This window comes from Bufo gargarizans, chromosome 2 (assembly GCF_014858855.1).
Source record: "Bufo gargarizans isolate SCDJY-AF-19 chromosome 2, ASM1485885v1, whole genome shotgun sequence".
NCBI lineage: Eukaryota > Metazoa > Chordata > Amphibia > Anura > Bufonidae > Bufo > Bufo gargarizans.
In genome coordinates this window covers 468,267,803-468,288,940 of record NC_058081.1, presented here as the reverse complement: position 1 = coordinate 468,288,940, position 21,138 = coordinate 468,267,803, and the positions used below count along the sequence as shown (strand labels likewise).

The 21,138-nt window shown below is 42.3% G+C and overlaps 1 protein-coding gene across 1 annotated transcript in view; it reads left to right on the top strand.

Annotated features, from left to right (window-relative positions):
- VWF (von Willebrand factor) overlaps positions 1-21,138 on the top strand; it is a 198,183-nt gene that overhangs the window by 38,725 nt on the left and 138,320 nt on the right. Inside the window, exons 11-17 of the mRNA XM_044281052.1 lie at positions 5,070-5,206; positions 7,313-7,451; positions 7,799-7,899; positions 9,454-9,649; positions 10,911-11,126; positions 14,045-14,285; positions 15,994-16,082. Coding sequence (XP_044136987.1) covers positions 5,070-5,206; positions 7,313-7,451; positions 7,799-7,899; positions 9,454-9,649; positions 10,911-11,126; positions 14,045-14,285; positions 15,994-16,082 — 1,119 coding nt within the window. The remainder of the gene's footprint in view (positions 1-5,069; positions 5,207-7,312; positions 7,452-7,798; positions 7,900-9,453; positions 9,650-10,910; positions 11,127-14,044; positions 14,286-15,993; positions 16,083-21,138) is intronic.

Below are 21,138 nucleotides of genomic sequence, written 5' to 3'. Positions count from 1 at the left end.
TTTCAACAAACTTTCTTATTCACACACATAGATTCTAATAATCCAGAGTAAACAATCCCACGTAATCGTGTATGAAGGCTAGTGCAAGCGGGGGATGGTAAACATAATAAATATCAAATGCTGGATTTCATTTAATCCAGATCCTACATTTTTCCTATTTCCATGCAGACTATAAGCTCTTGGGATCCAGGGTCTGATTTCTGTTCTTGATGTTTCCTAACCCTAGTGATTCCTTGTTATATGCACCTTGTAATAAAGGGTAAAGTGTCACTGTATTTTTTGGTGTCAGATACGCATATGGAGATGGTAACCAGTAGCCAAAATCAGAGACATAAGTATAGGGGCTGGAGAGGTTGCAGTCATACATAAGCATTGGTATCTGTGTGGCCTTGGTCTCTCTGTGACACATGAGTTGGTGCTAGGGTACAGAGAATCGACTTCGGATGGTACATCCAAAGTCGATTTGCTAAAAACTTGGTACCAAACTTGGGTTCGGTTCCAAGGTAACACTCGGAACCAAACCCAAGTTCGATACCAAGGTTTTTTTACAGTAATAATTCGTTTCCGCAGTTATTACACAAATTCTTGCGTGACTTTGCAAAGTAATAACTTCGGCTCATCGGAGCCAATACATTCTAATACTGTACGGAGGGGATCATCCAAAGTCGATTCGCTCATCCCTAGTTGGCGCTATTAATGACTCAACATAACATATATATATATATATATATATATATATAAAATATAATATAATAATTTATGTTGCAGAATTTTCATCAGAGCCCAGGAGCTTCAAGTTACTCCTCTGGCCAAAATCAGACTGGTCCCCCTGGTTCATGGTATTACACCCCATTATACTGGGACAGGATGGCATGGTTATTGTTAAGTACCCCAGAACAGCAAGCTTGCAAATTGTTCTCTGTTTATGCTTTGTATAATGCTTTGTATGTATTCCCAAAAGTTGTCAGCAGGTGGCACTGTTTAGATAATTATGCCCTGACTCAGCAGAGGGAATAAGCTTTTCCCTCGGAGGAGCTTTCTAGTCAGTATTGTATCTGTCACTTCGGAGGTTTAGCTCTGCCTGTGACGGGGCAGATGCTAGTTCAGTTTAGCTACAGGAGAAATATAATTTCAGTTGAGAGAACACAAAGCCATGCATGCTAGCAAGGTATTTGCTGTCTATGGTCGATATAGAGACTTGTGGGAGGATTAACAATCAACAGCACTTTTCATACTGAACCCCTTAGTGACCATATAGTACAGATAGTATTTTTTTTTCTGTTTTACTACTTTTGTTCACTAAAACCCCTTTTTTTTAAAGGAGGAAAATCTTTTTGCATTGCTGCTTCCCAAGACCCATAACTTTTTTTTATTTTTCTTTCTATGGAGTTGTATGAGGGATTGTAGTTTTCATTGGTATCATTTTGGAGTAAGGGTACTTTCACATTAGCGGCAGGGGACTCCGTCAGGCTGTTCTGGCGGGTGAACAGCCTGTCGGATCCGTCCTGCCACTAATTCACGTGTACCCCCGGACTGCCGCTATGTCCCATTGCCTATAATGGGGGCGGGAGCGGAGTTCCGGCGGCAGCATGGCAGCGCACGGTGAGAGGCAGCCGGACTAAAAATACTGCATGTCGTACTTTTAGTGCTGCTGTCTCTCGCCACGCACTGCCGTGCTGCCCCATAACTCCGCCCCCTCCCCCATTATAGTCAATGGGGACGGAGAGGCAGTCCGGGGGCACACGTGAACTAGTGGCAGGACGGATCCGACAGGCTGTTCACCCACCAAAACAGCCTGCCGGATTTTTTTTTTTTACGGTGTTCACTGTAGGGGATCAGACGTAGGGGATCAGACGCGGTGATACTAAACATATGGGAGAGATTGCTTTTGGATTTTTTTTATTGGAAAGCGTATTTTAAATGGAAAAAAGATTTTTTTTTTTACTGGAATCCTTTTTATTTAATAAATGTTTTTTTTTAACCACCTAATAGTCCCACAAGGGGACTATAACAAACATCATTTTGATTGATTTTAAAATACATTACACTATCCCTATACTGCATTGCGTTTTAATGTCAGTGCCATGACCAGCAGGCTGTGCCAGAAAGGCACAGCCCGCTGGAAACTACTCAAGGCTGGTTTGGGGCCTACGTCAGACCCCGGCTAGCCTTTACACACATCAGCACCCCGCAATCGCATTTACAGGGTGACCATGGGAGACAGGGAGTTAGCGGCATGTAAAGCGTTAAACAACACAGATTGGCACCTCTGCCGGACCAGGCTGTTAGAGCTTTAGCTGCCATGATGATGGCATGATGATTTTTTTCAGCTATCTCTTGTCTCTGAACAGTGTGACAGACATCTTAGTTTCCTATTTTGGCTATTTTCACATCTGCGATTTTCTTTCCGGTTTTGAGATCCAGCAGAGGATCCCTTAGCAGTGTCATTATACAGCTGAGACTTGTAGTCCAACACATACAACATGCTGCAGGCAGACATGTCACTCAGGGCAGCACTTGTATTCACTCCCTTAGCAGTGTCATTATAGAGTTAGGACTTGTAGTCCTACACATACAACATGCTGCTGAGTCTCCCAGCAGGCAGACATGTCACTCAGGGCAGCACTTGTATTCACTCCATTAGCAGTGTCATTATACAGCTGGGACTTGTAGTCCTACACATACAACATGCTGCAGAGTCTCCCAGCAGGCAGACATGTCACTCAGGGCAGCTCTTGTATTCACTCCCTTAGCAGTGCAGGGGGAGGGGCAGAGATTGTTTTTATTGCAAGTAAACAAAGGGCCAGAAAAGAACCAGGGAAATTAGGAAATATATATTATTATTTTTTTTGCATAAAACTTGCTTAGCTCAGTTATATATCAGATTTTCAGTGTTATATTATTTTTTTCATAATTCGGACAACCCATTTAAAGGAGAGAAGGATGGCATGGTGTTCGATTTATTTCCCTTGATTACTTGTTTATGTTGGTGGGATGAGTTCTTTGTTCTCATGGGCCCCTTAACAGCTGTCTTGACCAGTTTTATGGTATAAATTTTCTTGAGGGCTCAAAGGAAAGCATCACACGTCACCCAGAAGACCAATCCCTATTTCCAGGAGTTTATTAAGACACCTGAACTCCCTCCTGTAGCTTGTTTATTCACATTCCCCCTATTCCCCCTCCTGAAGCCAACTTGAACTCTGTGGACTCCATAGCAGCTGTATGTGTACCCAGGGTTGCACTTATCTATAGAGAACATTGTGGCCTGGAAAACCCAAAACAGTGAGCAGGTTTACTATTGAAAATGAGACAGTTTTTTTGGTGCATTTTGAGACACAAACTATTTAGTATCACATTTTGTTTTACACTCTTTTTCATTTGACAAGGAGACATGGCTTCACGGGATAAGGCGTGTCTTCACAGGAAAAGGGGGAGATTTTGGCCTATTTGTGGAGTTAAATATGCCAACGTATAGGTGGTGCAAACTTAGCCAAGACATTTTGTTTTGGTGCGCAGACACATTTCTTTGGTGCATGGACAAAATTTTGGGTGCACAAATGGAATTCTAGTGTAAATTTGCTGAAGGTCTTACAATACTCAAAATTTCATGCAACAGAATAGTAAATTTGTCTAACTGTGATTTGTATATTTAGACAGTTCAAAGTGCAACACTATTAGTTGTGTGTGTCTTGAAACTTCAGTACATCAGCATTCATGCCAGGCCAATCTCCTAATGAGACCATGCTTTAGGCCTTCTATGGCTTACAGCAATCTTTATACACTGCAGCATGCCCTATCAGCATAGTTACCATGTCAAAAGAGAGGCATTTAAGCCCTGACTAGGGAGGAACATCCCCCAAAAGGCCACTTTTGGGTGGGGTTTACTTAATCTCTGCCTTCTTGAGGCCTAGTGTGTGAGATGGTCCAGGGAAAATTGGGGTTGTTGGAAAGTATGCCTATCTATTGTATTTTTCTTGACTTATGGGGTCCTCTAGAATGCAAAGCCAGGAAACGTCGCAAAACATTAATTGTAGAAAAGTCCCATGATGTCTTGATTCCAGCAACTTTCTTTTATTTGGGCAGCGAACCTGCATGGGAGGTGGAGTTTAGGCAGTTCCAAAACTATGCCAGTGGTAGTATTCAGTTCAGTCTCTCCAGAGTACATGCACAATACTTCCAATATGGAACATGGGATAACTAGCAGTAAGATGACTGATTCACAATACATACTATAGTTCTCACAACCAACCGGGTGTATATCGTCCAATGGGTAGCTAGTCCTTGGTAAAAATATCGATGTCCTGTTTCCACTAGCAGTAAGGCCTGTTGCTATAGAAAAGTGATTGCACCTATTGACCTTTGGACCAGTACCCTAAAGTGGCCCTCAACAATCTTAATATTCTGTCCTCTTTCCTTCTTAGAGGATGGTAGTAGTTGTTGGGATGCAAAGATGAGGGTTCCTTGCAGCAGGTCTCACTTCTGCACATGCAGATGCATCCCTCCTCTTAGGGCTAATGCACACGACTGTGTTTTTTGTCCACATCTGATCTGTATTTTTTGCAGGTCAGATGCGGTCCATTCACTTGAATGCAGCTTCGAAAGATATGGACAACACACCTCTCCGCATCCATGTGTCCATTCCGTGGCCCCGCAAAAAAAACCAGAACATGTCCTTTTCTTGTCCATTTTACGGACAAGGATAGGGCCGCTCTGTAGAGGGCAGAATGTTCTGTTCTGGAAAATGTGGAACGCAAACGGCCGGTATCTGTGTTTTGTGGATCCGTAATTTGTGGACCATAAAAATGGCTACGGCTGATTGCATGATCCCTTTGGCAGCTTGAACTCAACTCTACAGCTCTTGATCCAGAAGAGAAGGTCCTGACTCATTGAGCAGGACAACATAACTAAAAGATGTTTTCATTTCAGCATCACACAGAAAAAGTTAATTAACATTAACAATAGAAATTAATCCATAAGGTAGTATATTAACCAGTTGTCAGTAGGCCTCTGGGGTACTGCATATGCTATTCTTAATCATGTATTTTTCACATTAACATTTTTTTGCTCAGGGGAATGCTACGTCACTGGACAATCACACTTTAAGAGCTTTGACAACAAGCAGTTTACCTTCAGCGGGATCTGTCATTACTTACTTGCAAAAGACATGGTGGATGCAACTTTCTCCGTGGCCATTGAAACTGTGCAGGTAACATACTGGATTAAATGGGATGTCTCATAGGGAGTGTTGGTGTGTTGATTGAGTAAGTGGACTGTTATATGGTTTCTTAAAGAAGACCTTCCTGATCATGTGGTCAAGGTGGCCTGCCAGGAAATGTGATTTGGGCCAAGATTCACATTGAGGCCTGGCTCAACAATGGCCACGAGGGACAGCAGAGACAAAAGCTGACCATATACATTAAATGTCCACTGTCCCCATATCAGGTTAATCAGAGACTGTCTGGGGGGAGAGAAAAAACATTTCCAGTGATCGTACACTTACTTATTTTTTGTACTTTCCTCCAATTAGCCCACTAATGAAGGGGTTAATACTGTTTTTAGCATTTCCAGTCAGTGGTTCTCTGATCTTGAAGGAGTTCTCTCATGAAGACAACTCCTGTCCATATACCCCACTAAGGCATATGGATGTCATAAATGGGTTGGGAGGGGGGTTCTTATGCTTGAAACCACCTTTTTAAGAGCTATGTGGATAAAAGATGCTATGTATTATTGCCTTTCCCTTTGTCCTTGCATCGGCTGGCCAGAGTAGGCTGCTGGCTCTGATGGGACAACCCCTTTAATAATGAACAGTCTATCTGGTGTTTGCAGTAAATACTGTTCTAGTGTTTTCCGCACATCTTGTCTCTGTTACTGATGCATATTGTGCTGGGAAATCTACAGTAGGCTCATGCCAAGACAGATGGAAACATTGAGAAAGAGCAAGCAAGATGTCCACATTTTTACAATAACCAAACTGCCAAGTACACAGCTCCTTCTTGTGTCTATCTATGAATTCACATAATTACGTGATAATGCAGGAACCTATATAGGACTGGTAAAAGAGACAGTATGGTGAACCTGTCATTTGACTTTTAGAAATGATGGATACCTCATAGGAGTTGACGGTTGACATTGAGACTACCCTTGATATTCCTTATTTTGAAGATCCGGCAGACTTTTCCGGCTGGGAACAGCCTGCCAGATCCATCAGTGCTGGGCGCTGCTGGAATTCCATCTGGCCCCATTCACTATAATGGGGACTGTCGGAGATCTGGCCACAACCCGACAAATATGCAGAGAATCGCAGCGGTTTGCGTCCATCTGATTGTTGGCATGTTTGCTGTGTTGCAGCCAGATCTCCACCGGTCTCCAGGTGTCAGGTAGCACCCAGATCCAGACATCGCTGGCAAGCTGATTTCTGCCAGAATAGCCTGCAGGAGATGGTAAATGCTAGTGTGAAACTAGCCTTTGATGCAAGTCCTCCTTCTTACAATACTCTACCAGCTGATGATAGGTCAAATAATTCTAAAAACACAAGATGATTTTTGAAAGTCTTTGGAAGCATCTGTCAGGATACATACTACATACTATGAAAACCTCTGCGGTTTAACATCATACTTATTTAAGTCAAAGCTTTGTTTTTCTGATACAGAGTTTAAATACTCCTGCATATGCATAGATTTAAAGGGACAACACACCATTAAATCTAAGCCAGCTCCAGTTGTATGTGGACCATTGGTCAATGGAGTCAGAGTTGGCCACCTATTTACTTTACCCTATGCTTAACAAACACAGAGTACCTGCAAGCCCAATGAGCCTTGTTCCCTCCTCAGCTTTGCTGATGCTGGTCCTGTTCAACATACTGAACATTTTGCCATTTTGTTTGATATTTTCCATGCTCTTGTTTGTATTACAATGCTTTATGGTGAAGGAACCATATTTGATTTTGCTTTGTGGCCCTATTAAATACATATCTGTAAGGGCTGCAGTTGCACCTTGGCCAGACTAATTTAGATTGTATAGATCATGAACAAAATTTGACATTTTCATGCGGTTAAAAAACTAACCAGTAAGGATTTATAAAATTTCACAGTATGGTGCAACCTAGTGGTCAAAGCTTATAACTATGTGCAAATCCACCTGATGAGCTGAGTAATGGAGGACACCCATGCTCAATCACTCCCCCCCCCCCCCCCCCCATAGCCAAGTTTTGATCCTCTTTAGAAATCACTCTGCCCTGGATTTAGAAATTTTTAAGATTTGACTATTTAAAAGTTTGTTTAGTTATATGTCCATGTTCCTTGCTTTTTTTTAGTGTGCAGATGACCCTGATGCTGTGTGCACCAGATCAGCCACTGTGCGTCTCCTGGACATGCATAATATTACATTGAAACTGAAACATGGGGGAGGAGTCTCCATAGACGGACAGGACATCATGCTTCCTTTGCTGCACGGTACTAACCTATTACAGCACAATATTATACAGATGTAGCAATCATCATCTTAAGTAAACAATAGCTATAATAACAACAATAATATAGGTTTATACATTTTTGATATTTTCACATTTTTTCTAGTTTTTGTGTGTATGTGTAGTATCAAATCAAAAGAAAAAAGTCATTATTATACCAGTTTTGCAATCAGATTGAGGCGTTCTGTCCTGTGGAAGGTGGAAGCGCAGTCTGCTTAGAAATGCATTAACATGGAAAATGTCATTAAGGCTTGTTCTTTGACTTATCTCAGACAAAAAGCTGGATGGAATATGTGATACTTACAAGTAATGTAATTGGACTCTTAACAGGTTCCCTTCGTATCCAGACAACAGCTTTATCATCAGTACGTCTCTCATATCGGGAGGATCTACAGATTGATTGGGATGGTCATGGAAAACTGATCATTAAGGTACGGAACACCACTTGCCCTTGCAGGCTTCTCCTTATAGACTTAACCTATGTAATTTTCTGTGGACTGCCAACATAGCTGCTGTAATGAAGGATTCTAGTGTGGCCAGTAAAGGGAAATCTAGTTCTCCAGAGAGCAACCCTATACCTGTAGTCAGTGGTGGTCCTCCTTATGACCGATTTGTCCCTGTAATTTTTTTATCCCTAATTATTAGAAAGTTCGGTTGATAAATATAGGTATATTAAATTTTCCCCCTGCTAGGATCCAAATGTTTAACTCTGAGAAAAGCTGACCATGAGGGTTCAATTTCCCTGCAGTACCACCACTGGGAAAACGAAATGCAGTGGCTGAGTTGGTGAGGCCCCAACACTACGTTAAGTCCTCTGGATAACTTTGAGGTGTCACCATGTGTTGCTGCTTCCCAGACAGGATGATACGGCGTGGTGCACCCCAATGGGAAATAAGTCCAAAGAGTCAGGATCTGCAGTAAACTAGTGTGCTTCTTTAGTGGAGGAACTCAAGTGCAAAACAATAAAGGCAATGCACTGAGCTGGCAGAAAATATTTTATGTGCTGAGGAAAGGCCTGAGCTAGCTGTCCCTCTTTCTTTCAGAAGGCTGTTTCCCTGGCCAAAGGCTGGTGGTCCAGGGTCTGTGGGTCAGTCATCTGCCTAGCTCCCTGGTCACAGGGCAGGTGACCCAGGATCTGTGGAAGAGTATCCCCGTCTCAGTGTCTTTTTCTGGTCACTCATGCAGTCTGGCAGAATCGCGTCTACTAAGTGCTGCCCCTATCTGCAGACTGGCTGAATATTTTCTACTAAACAATGATCCCTATCTGGAGACAACTAGGGGCTCTGACTGCTCTGCTTATATAAAATTTCTGGCTGAAATAGAACCTTCTAGTGGGAGGGGTGGAGTGGATAAGCACAGCTTAAACAGAAACATTGTTAGAATGTTCAGTGCAAGCCTATGGGAATGACTAAGCAGTTTTTCCAAACATAAACAAGTCTTCAGACGTAAACAACAGAGCTAAACCAGTCAGAAGGTCATTGTGTCTGTTTTTTCCCTCCAAAAATCTGCATAGGTAGAAAATCATAAAGTTTCTCAGTATTAGCTAGCTGTGGATTAACCCTTTACACAGTGCAGTGTAGCTATAGTGTAATATATATTATTAATATATAGTGTATTATAGTGTAGTGCATATGAACAGGATATATTAACAATATGAAACAGTATAAGTGCACACAACAGCATAAATCACAGTTAACCCTTCAAAATACAATAAAGTAGGAAGTTGATGGCTTTGCATAGTAGCAATAGGGGCGAAGGCCCACAAATATCAAAAGTACCCTTGCTCCAGGGCACTACATAAGCATTACACATTGTCCATTCAAATCAATAGGTTGCTTGTGTAATGCAGGATAGATCCTTCAGACTGGAAAATGCTCTTTGTAACTGCTGTCCAATCTGAACAAGTTGAGGATCCTGAACACGGGACCCATGAAAAGGGTACATATAGTTTTTAACTGGACAACCCCTCTAAAATCTCATTACAGCTTTCTCCAGTTTTTGCTGAATCCACTAGTGGCCTTTGCGGGAACTATAATGGAAATCAAGGTGATGACTTCCTTACACCTTCAGGAATTGTTGAGGCCAGTGTTGAAGACTTTGGAAATTCTTGGAAACTAAACGGTGACTGTGCAGATCTGATTAAACAAGACACTGATCCATGTAGTCTGAACCCCAGAAGAGGTAAGTGTCTTTGAACATAGTAACCCTAGAATCAACTTGATCAGCAGAGCCAAAACAAGTTGTCTAAAGTAGGTATTCAATTTATAATTTGTAAATTAGTCACACATTTGATATCATAAGGCTGTATTGACATTTTGGTCAGGATATTTGTCAGCCAGAATTAAGTAGCGTATTGCACTATTTTGTGCAGTAAAAATGGAAAGTTGATGGCAAAGTTACAGGCCCTTGTGTGATTATAGCAGAAGGTTCTGTGTAGCTGACACTGTTTATGTAGGACAATGTGCCACTTATTATAGGTAAGGGTACTGTGAATAGAACTGTTTACGGAGAATGGCACTCTAATTGTCACTATGTATAGATAAAGGCACTCTAATTGTCACTATGTATAGAGAATGCCGCTCTGATGGTCACTATGTATGGAGAAAGGCACACTGATGGTCACTGTGTATAGAGAAAGGCACTCTAATGGTCACTATGTATAGAGAAAGACACTCTGATGGTCACTATGTATAGAGAATGCCGCTCTGATGGTCACTATGTATGGAGAAAGGCACACTGATGGTCACTGTGTATAGAGAAAGGCACTCTGATGGTCACTATGTATAGAGAATGCTGCTCTGATGGTCACTATGTATGGAGAAAGGCACACTGATGGTCACTGTGTATAGAGAAAGGCACTCTGATGGTCACTGTGTATGGAGAAAAGCACACTGATGGTCACTATGTATGGAGAAAAGCACACTGATGGTCACTATGTATAGAGAATGGCACTCTGATAGTCACTATGTATGGAGAAAGGCACACTGATGGTCACTGTGTATAGAGAAAGGCACTCTGATGGTCACTATGTATAGAGAATGGCAATCTGATGGTCACTATGTATGGAGAAAGGCACTAATTGTTCTCACTGTTTATACGAGAGATTGTTGTGGTTGTCACTAATAATTTGTCTGTCACAATTTATCGTATTATTTATCACTATATACCAGGGCACTGTGGGTGTCATTGTTTGTGGTGAAGTACAAAAATAAAAGTTGACAACCCTGGTTAGAATCTGCTACAGTACATAACCATTTGTTATATCTATTAAGGTTCCCATAAACATTATACCAATGCGAGCAGACCTTTTTAAGAAAATTTCTACATCTCCTTCACTTGTCATTGTCCCTATGCGGACCAAACCCATAGAATCTGTCAACACTTGTCTACATGCCAAAATAAATGTCATATTGTGACCATGTCTTTACTGATGCCTTTATAGCCAGATATGCAGAGGAAGCCTGCTCCACCCTCATGGAGTACACATTCCAGCCGTGTCACAGTGAGGTCAACCCCCTGCCATATCTGAAGAATTGCCGTTATGACGTTTGCTCTTGTTCTAATGGGAAGGAATGTATGTGTTCTGCCATTTCGACCTATGCCATGGTCTGCTCCAGGAAAGGCGTTCTCATTGACTGGAGGTCACCTGAATTTTGCTGTAAGTAGAGTTTAGTTTTTGTGATCGTCTCTGAAAAAGGGGACTGGTTACGAAGTAAAAACAAAGGTCTCAGGTCTTATGGAGGCCAACCATCAAAATTGGGCAATACATACTTCCTTTGCTGGATATGTAGGGAGTAGTTGGTAGATGACAGCTATTCCATTCTTTACTGACTGTGGAGGAAGGGGTTGGGGATGATGGTCAATAATATGTGAGTTCCTTTTAATTAGTGGGTGTAACCACAACTATTGCTAGCAGGTGCAGAAACTGCAGCATACAACTGCGTAATCTACATAGACAACCATTCAAAAATGTTGCAGTGCAGAGACCAGTAACTTCCATTGCAGCTGCGTCATTAGATGCCACTATTCCAATAATTTGTGCTCATTTGTACCCTTCTGGACCTTCCCTGACCAACTGTAAGACTAAGAACAATAGCCCAGCCTAGAATTAGTGGTAGGTCATATAGGCTCACAGAATGGGATTGTTGAGCGCTGAGAGAACGCTTTCTGTTCAACTGTGTAGTAAAGTTTGACAGATGAAGAATAATGAGTCAAACTCCAAAGGAGATCTTAAAAGGGGATGTGCCACAAACAATATTCTACATTTTTAGAACCAAAACCTGGATCTGAATACTTTTGTAACTGCATGTAATAAAAAATGTTGTATAGTCACTAAAATTCTGTAAAATGTATCTCCTTAGTGCCTCCTGTTGTTTGTTCTTTTCCTTATTTCTTGTCCACCTCACTTTGGTGGTTGCACATGCTCAGTTTGAATCAACTGTCACCAGCCATATCTTCTGTTAGAAGCTGTGGCAGTTACAGTGAAAGAGCAACAGCAGAAAGGACATGTCCCCTGAGAAAGGACATGTCCCCCTGAGCTGCCAGTCTGAAATACAGTGACATGCGATAGTTTAGACACACCTGGTCAAATTACTCTTACTGTGAACAGTTAAGCAAGTTGAAGATGAAATGAGGCCCAAAGTTAAAGATAAAACACACTTTTCAACATTTTAAGCAATTTTTATGTATTATTTTGGTTTTGTACACTTTTAGATTGAAAAAAAGGAAAGGTGTACCTTGCAAAAGTATGGGAACCCAATGAGTTTTGAGCACTAAGATAACTTTGAGCGAGGTCTCAGACCTTAAATAGCCTATTAAGGCTTGTTCACAATCATCTTTAGGAAATTTGAAACTTTATAAATACCCAGACTCCTCTAACCTGGTCCCATAAAATGGCACCCATGGGTTCTTCTAAGCTACTGCGTAACACTCTGAAAATGAAAATGGTTGAGATCCACAAAGCAGACGAAGGCTATAAGAAGATAGCAAACCATTTTCAGATAGCCAGTTTGAAATGTAATTAAGAATTGTCAATTAACAGGATCAAGGTCAAGAGAAGGTATGGAAGACCAGTTGCTCATAGGATTGGTAGAAAGGCAAATCAGAACCCCCGCTTGACTAAAAAAGACCTTCAGGAAGATTTAGCAGACTCTGGATTTGTGGTACAGTGTTCTACTGTTCAACAACACCTGCTCAAATATGGCGTTCATGGAAGAGTCATCAGAAGAAAACCTCTACTGCGTCCTCATTAAATTCAGCATAAGAAGTTTGCAAAAGAACATCTAAACAAGCCTGATGCATTTTTGAAACAAGTCCTATGGACCAATGAGGTTAAAATAGAACTGTTTGGCCACAATTTTTGGAGAAAAAAGGGCACAGAATTTCATGAAAAGAACACCTATCCAACCATTAAGCATGGGGGTAGATCAATCATGCCTTGGGGTTGTGTGGCAGCCAATGGAACTGAGAGAATTTCACGGGTGGAGGGAGGAATGGATTCAATGAAATTCCAGCAAATTCTGGAAGCAAACATAACACCAACTGTAAAAAAGCTGAAGTTAATAAGAGGATGGCTTCTTCAAATGGACAAGTATCTTAAACACACCTCAAAATCCACATTAAACTACTTCAAAAGGCGCAAGCTGAAGATTTTACAATGGCCCTCACAAACCCCTAATCTGAACATCATTGAAAATCTAAGGAAAGACCTCAAAAGAGCAGTGCATGTAAGAGGGCCCAGGGATCACACACAACTGAAAGACTTTTGCAAAGAAGAATGGATTAAAATCCTTCAAACAAGAATTGAAACACTCTTGGCTGGCCACAAAAAGCGTTTACAAGCTGTGGTACTTTGCAAAGGGGGTGCTACTAGGTACTAACCATGCAGGGGCCCAAAGTTTTGCTCCAGGCCCTTTTCCTTTTTTGTTATTATAAAAATGTAAAAGATGAAACAAAATATTTGTTTTTGCTTAAAATACAAAGGGAATTTGTCATCTTTAACTTTATGCCTTTGGGAGATCTTTTCATCTTCAACTTCCTTAACTGGTCACACAGTAACAGTGATTGTGATCAGGGTGCCCAAACTTTTGCAAGCCACTGTAAATCTTGCAAAGCAACTGGAGCAATGAATGGAGAGATTTCTGATTCCATGATTTCTGTTTAATTTTTACACCAATCATGTCATAATCATAACCCCTTTAAAGAGTTTCCCCTTACTATTAACCTTTATTCCCCTATTCATCAGTGTGGACCCTGGTAGTCAGAGTGTGGCCTACTTCTTACAAGTCTGAGGGAGATATGGAAGCAGATGAGCATGCTTACTAAACTGTTACCCTATCTATCTCATAGACCTTTAGTGAGCTCATGCTTGATCGCCACTCCATCCTGCTATGGGAAAAACAGCACAACAATTTAGGGAAGGCTCCATATAAAAAAAAATTTGATGTAGAAAGGTTTGACCTTAAACCATTTGACCCCCTTTCAGATGAACTTGCCAACTGCAGGCCAGGCCCCATCACCTGTATCTTAGTAAGCCCAGCTGTATCTTCTATATCACTCTAATGTTGTATTTTACAGCAATCAGATGTTCTGAAGGGAAGATTTACCAGCAGTGTGGAAGTCCCTGTAACCAGACCTGCAGATCATTGTCTCATCCTGACAGCAACTGCAGAGAGTTCTGTATGGAAGGATGTTACTGTCCCCCCGGACTGTACACCAATGAGTATGGAGAATGTGTTCCCAAGTCTGAGTGCTCATGTTATTATGATGGGGAGTTATTCCAACCAGATGATGTCTTCTCAGATCACCATTCCATGTGGTAAGTGCTCCTATAGACACTTAGAACCATGGACATTTATATCTAAAGGTCTGTCATTTTGTAAATCTTATGGAACATTATCAGTCTTCTGTAGAATATTTTATTATGCTGAAAAGGATCTGTTGGCTGGATCTCTGTTTTAGTAAATAGTAATATTTTCCATAAAATATCAATTTGCATCTTTTCTTAGTATCAGCATTACGTGATTCCCTCTGTTGTTCCTACTAGGTTTGACTGGGTTTTACCAGTGTGTGTCAGGGGCGTAGCTATAGGGGGTGCAGAGGTAGCAGTCGCTACCGGGCCCAGGAGCCTGAGGGGGCCTAAAGACCCTTGTGCTACACAAGAAGACACCAGTATTATAGCAAATGCATACTGGTCAAGTTGCCGGCTGGAGGGAAGGGGTTAGGTCAGGAATTTGGCATGGTGGGGAGGGAGGTGCCTCAGCCGCATGAAGGCTATGTGCTTCCCTGCCCCTGGCCACAAAGCACTGAGGGAAGGTGGGCCCAAGCTGAACTCTTGCACCGGGGCCCATGAGCCTTTAGCTACGCCCCTGGTGTGTGTAATACTCTGACACTATCCAACCAGTGCGGCCAGTGTCAGTTTCAAGAAAATTTGTAACACGGAGCTATGAGAAAAGATGCTTCAGAGATTTTATTACTAGTAGTTACTGAAACAGACATGTCAGGAATTAATATACATAGAAAAATGAGGCCATATGTAAATCTAACTGCTCCCTACTGTTAGGACTGCCACTCGGCAACAAGCTTGCTGACGGTTTCCAGTAACAACCAGCAGAATTGTGAATGCAGCTCTGCAATATAATACAGGATGTAACTCAAGATCATCAATTCTGACTTCAGACTTTAATAAATGTAATAAAGCTAACAGTAAGAATCCACTCCTTTTGCAAAGCAGATTTTAGGAGGCATTAGGGGTCTCCACTTGTCTACATATACAGTATGGAGATGATTCACAGTTGAACCATTAAACATGAATTAGTACTGGCACAAGACTGCTGTACTATAGCGACATCTAGTGGCCATATCTAATACTTGCATTCAATAACAACATTCTCAGGAAAAGGGAGTTCCCTTTTTCAACTGAAGGAGGTCTGGTACCAGATGCAGGGGAAATTTATTATTACATAACAGGTATCTAAATGTCTGAAAATGTAGCATGGACAATCTGGGTCTGCCAGAGGAAGAGCCTCTGGTTGGGAGCAACTCTCCTCTGCTGCTGATAGGGGCTCTTGAAAGGAGGATGTTAGAATGTGCTCACTGCATCCCCTCTATGGTGTCCTTATGTCCTAATAGGATACATGGAAATGAGGATATATGGAGATTCTCTTTATCAAGATTACATACTGTACAGCACTGAATAATATGTTGGAGCTTTAGGATGTAGTCACATATGGCAGCAGTGAATCACACCACAAGTCTTTGGTGTAGTGGGGAAATCCACTGTGAAAATCTGTAGCTTTTCCTTAAGATGATAACAGCTTTCTTATAAAAAAAAAATTCCATAGGGATTTTTCAGCCACACGTGGATTTGGTTTTCAAAACCCATTTCACATGTGTTGTACTGTAAATTGCTGAAGCTTTGCATTGCGGAATCCGCACTGCAGATCGGCAGCAGTTCTGCAGGGTCTGAACATAGTCAAAATAATAAATAGATCATATAATAATGATGTGTCTTATCTCATTTCCAGCTACTGTGAGAATGGACTGATGCATTGCACTTCGAATGATGTACCAGGAGCCTATTATGCAGATGCATTTTTCAGCCAGTCTGCCAGAGGTGAGTGACTGCAAACAAGTATGGATCACGGGCAACATCACAGATGAAACACAGGAAAGCTGCTCTCCGTCGCTCTATAGTCTCGTGTAAACACTGCGGTTAGGGATGAGCGCCCCCAAACTTTTCGGGTTTGATGTTCTGGTGGTGTAGGAATTCCGTTATGGATTCCGTTATAACACAGAAAGCAAAGTCCTGCATAATGGAAACCACACGGATCCGTTATGCTTGCCCATAGACTTCTATTATGATGGATCTAAACGGAATGCCTCTTAAAGACTTCCGTTTTGCATTCCATCTACGAATTCCATTATATTCCGTTATAACAGAATCCATAACAGAATTCCTACACCACCCGAACACTAAAGTTCACTCACCCCTAGCTGTGGTCAGTCCAGATTCTAGTGTAAATGCTGTGGTCAATCTGTACTCTGGTGTAAATGCTGCGGTCAGTACGTAATCTGGTGTAAACACTGTGGTCAGTCAGTCCATAGTCTGGTGTAAATGTTGTGGTCAGTCAATCCGTAATCTGGTGTAAACGCTGTGGTCAGTCCATAGTCTGGTGTAAATGTGGTCAGTCAGTCCATAGTCTGGTGTAAATGTGGTCAGTCCATAGTCTGGTCTAAACAGTGTGGTCAGTCAGTCCATAGTCTGGTGTAAATGCTGCGGTCAGTACGTAATCTGGAGTAAACATTGTGGTCAGTCAGTCCATAGTCTGGTGTAAATGCGGTCAGTCAGTACACAGTCTGGTGTAAATATTGTGATCAGTCAGTCCATAGTGTGGTGTAAACGCTGCGGTCAGTCAGTACACAGTCTGGTGTAAACGCTGCGGTCAGTCAGTCCATAGTCTGGTGTAAATGCTGTGGTCAATCTGTACTCTGGTGTAAATGCTGCGGTCAGTACGTAATCTGGAGTAAACATTGTGGTCAGTCAGTACACAGTCTGGTGTAAATACTGTGGTCAGTCAGTCCATAGTCTGGTGTAAATGTGGTCAGTCCATAGTCTGATGTAACTGTGGTCAGTCAGGTGTAAACGCTGCTGTCAGTCAGTCCATAGTCAGGTGTAAATGCTGTGGTCAGTAAGTCTATAGTCTGGTGCAAACACTGTGGTCAGTCAGTCAATATTGTGTAGTAAACGCTGCGGTCAGTTGGTCCATAGTCTAGTGTAAACGCTGTGGTCAGTCATTCCATAGTCTGGTGTAATGTAGTCAGTCAGTCCATAGTCTAGTGTAAACGCTGTGGTCAGTCAGTCCATAGTCTGGTGTATATGTGGTCAGTCAGTCCATAGTCTGGTCTAAATGCCGTGGTTAGTCAGTCCATATTCTGGTGTAAATGCTGCGGTCAGTACGTAATCTGGAGTAAACATTGTGGTCAGTCAGTCCATAGTCTGGTGTAAATGCGGTCAGTCAGTACACAGTCTGGTGTAAATATTGTGGTCAGTCAGTCCATAGTCTGGTGTAAACGCTGCGGTCAGTCAGTCCATAGTCTGGTGTAAATGCTGTGGTCAATCTGTACTCTGGTGTAAATGCTGCGGTCAGTACGTAATCTGGAGTAAACATTGTGGTCAGTCAGTCCATAGTCTGGTGTAAATGTGGTCATTCCATAGTCTGATGTAACTGTGGTCAGTCAGGTGTAAACGCTGCGGTCAGTCAGTCCATAGTCTGGTGTAAATGCTGTGGTCAGTAAGTCTATAGTCTGGTGCAAACACTGTGGTCAGTCAGTCAATATTGTGTAGTAAACGCTGCAGTCAGTCGGTCCATAGTCTAGTGTAAACGCTGTGGTCAGTCATTCCATAGTCTGGTGTAATGTAGTCAGTCAGTCCATAGTCTAGTGTAAACGCTGTGGTCAGTCAGTCCATAGTCTGTTGTATATGCGGTCAGTCAGTCCATAGTCTGGTCTAAATGCTGTGGTCTGGCAGTCCATAGTCTGGTGTAAATGCTGTGGTCAGTCAGTCCATAGTCTGTTGTATATGCGGTCAGTCAGTCCATAGTCTGGTCTAAATGCTGTGGTCTGGCAGTCCATAGTCTGGTGTAAATGCTGTGGTCTGGCAGTCCATAGTCTGGTGTATATGTGGTCAATCAGTCCATAGTCTAGTGTAAACGGTGTGGTCAGTCCATAGTTTGGTATAAATGCTGTGGTCAGTCAACGTTGTGGTCCGTCAGTCCATAGTCTGGTGTAAATGCTATGCTTAGTCAGTTCATAGTCTGGTTAAAACTCTGTGGTCAGTCCATAGTCTAGTCTACTATAATCAGCTATTACAGGTCCGGCAAATCTACTGTCAATGGGACTGAGTAATTGGCAGTGTAAAATAAATGGGGTCACAGAACCATCACCATTAAAGCTTAACCTTTATTAAATGGTGGGGGATTTTTGGCAAACCCTCCGCTCTTTACTGGACCTGCAAAGAGAAGATTACTTATGTACTTACCGGTCCTGGCTCCCCGCACCTTCTGCTCCCGGCCTGTGATGCTCTACTGGGCTTCTTCGATATAAACATACGGCTTGACCTTGCCATAAGCAATCACCCCACTTATTCTTGCTCAGTCCCCTTAAGAATGCTAAAAGAAAATCCCTTTCATGTGAAAGTTGTAAAGATGCAGGCAGGTTGGACTACCTCCAGGAGAAAATACTTTCCCTGTCTGTAAAGTCAGCCTATCAGGGCGATCCTCAGTCATGAACCTCCTATGATGCACTGGAATGTCCTTGACACAGTGAAAGAGCCATCACAAAACACCATGCATCGTCAATGGTCATATGTCAATATTCTAGATGTTTAGATATATACTGACTGGCCAGATATATACACTTCCTGTTTGGTGAATGACTGTGGGAGGGAGGTCGGGGTTCTCCTGAAGCTGCTGCCTGTACTTAGTATAGACAGGCAGCAGCTTCAGAGGAACGCTGACCTCCCTCCCACAGGCATTCACCAAACAGGAAGTGTGAGTGAGGTCCTCATGAAGGCATGTCTTGTTGTATGGAAGGCTAGGGGGATGTTACACATGTCCCTCCTCCTTGCATCTATTTTCTTTGTAGGCCATAGCATCTGGGAAACTTCTGAGCCAGTAAAATTCTGCATTGCTGTGTAGTGCTGCCACCTACTGGCCACAGTCATTATCTCTCTCTCTCTATAGCAGGAGAGATAATTACATTTCTTGGAGGCTGCACTGTGCCTGTCTTTTTTCAGGGTCCATGTACAGTGATAGGAGTGAGTGGAATGTGCGTACACCAGCTGTACACTCCTGTTTGAGTCTTAGCTGAGCCTCCACCATGACATCCAGATCAGCAGATTCTGATGCCCCTTTCTGAATGTAGTGGTGGAATCCCCTGGTTCCCCTCCCTTTATTCCAGTACTGTTTCTGACAGATGGAAAAGATTTTCATCAGTCAGAAAATACCTTTTTGTTTACTGACTGGTGCCATAAACTATTGGTTACAATTAGGTTAACAAACAAAAACAGTACATGGCCACTTTCAAAGCCTTTATCTTCTGTTGCTATCTCTAGTGTTTGCATTCAAAACTGGTTGGCGCATTCATGCGAATTTGCCATTTTTAATACATATAGCAGTGAATGTACACGTGGAGTTTGTATGATCTCCTCAAATCTTTGAGTTTGCATTTCAGTCACTAATTAGAATTTTAGTAGTTTTGCTTAAAATGACTGTTCGTTGTGTTTGTTGCAAAACTCTATGAGGGTGGTTGTGTGTATTAAATATTTTTTCACATGTTAGGCCACAGTCACACGACAGTATGAATAAATCTGCATCTGTTCTGCAATTTTGCTTAATGGGTGCGGACCAATTCATTTTAGTGCTGTCAGCATCCGTTGCTCCGTTCCGTGGCCCCGCCCCAAAAAATAGAACATGTCCTATTCTTGGCCGCCATTGCAGAGAAGAATAGGCATAGGCATTTTCTATAGTAGCATCGGCATGTGCGGCCCGCTGGCCGATGCTATTTGTTTGTTGGCTGGTATCAGTGTTTTGGAGATCCGCGATTTAGAGATGTTAAAACGCATGAAGAATAATGCCCATCTAGCTTGACGAGGATTTAGCCTTTTTCGCAGACTCAAGAAACAACACATTTTTATGGTCAGTGACAACAGTGATACAATGTTTGGTCCTCCCTAAAAAATTTCTTTACTCCTCAAAAGCCCATTTGATGGCTAACAATTCCCGATTACCAATATCATAGTTCTTCTCAGTAGGATAGAATTCCGTGAGAAAAACATACACGGTCTTAAATTAGTGAGGTTAGAGGGTCCTTGGGAAAGAACAGCCCCCACCCCATCCTCAGAAGTGTCCACCTCCACTATGAAAGGTTTCTCTTGATCCAGCTGAATCAAGATTGGGGCGTTCCTAATAGATCTTTTAAATGTTTCGAAGGTTTCAATGGCCTCCAAAAGCCAGTTAGCAAGATCCGGCCCCTCCTTAGTAAGGTCGGTCAAGGGTTTAACAATTAGCACTTTTTTTTTTATAAACTTACGGTACAAATTGGAGAACACTAAAAGGCACTGTAAGGCTTTTAGGGATGACCGTCTGAATGACCAGATGGAATGCACTGTTTTCTAAACTGAGCACAGTATTCCTCTACTGGTCGGTCACCCTGCACCAAAGCTTTCAGCTAACTCTCTGCTATGGTTGCTTTGTCTGGTTCATCATATAGCAGCCCTAGGGCCTGAAAAAAAGCAACAAATGACTCAAGACACGGCGAGTAGGGCGGTAATGAAAACACCCATTCCTGGGGGTCACCCTATAACAGGGATATTATAATTCCCTCTCAGTGTGGCCCGAGGCCAGAAGAATGGGGTCGCAGTCTGAAATATAGTTTGCAACTCTCCTTAAAGGTTTGAAAACTTTCGAGGTGACCGGAGAACAGCTCAGGAAGTTTAACGTGGGGTTCCACCTGTAAGGCAGAGGGAGGGGAGACAGTGAGGTTACGGCCAGCTTCTTGAACTTGTAACCTCTCTCCTAGCTCCTGAACAACCTAGGCCAGGTTCAGGACATGATTCGTCAGATTTTGCAGGGCATTTATAGTGGTAAAATGGGCCTGTGAATCTGTCACAA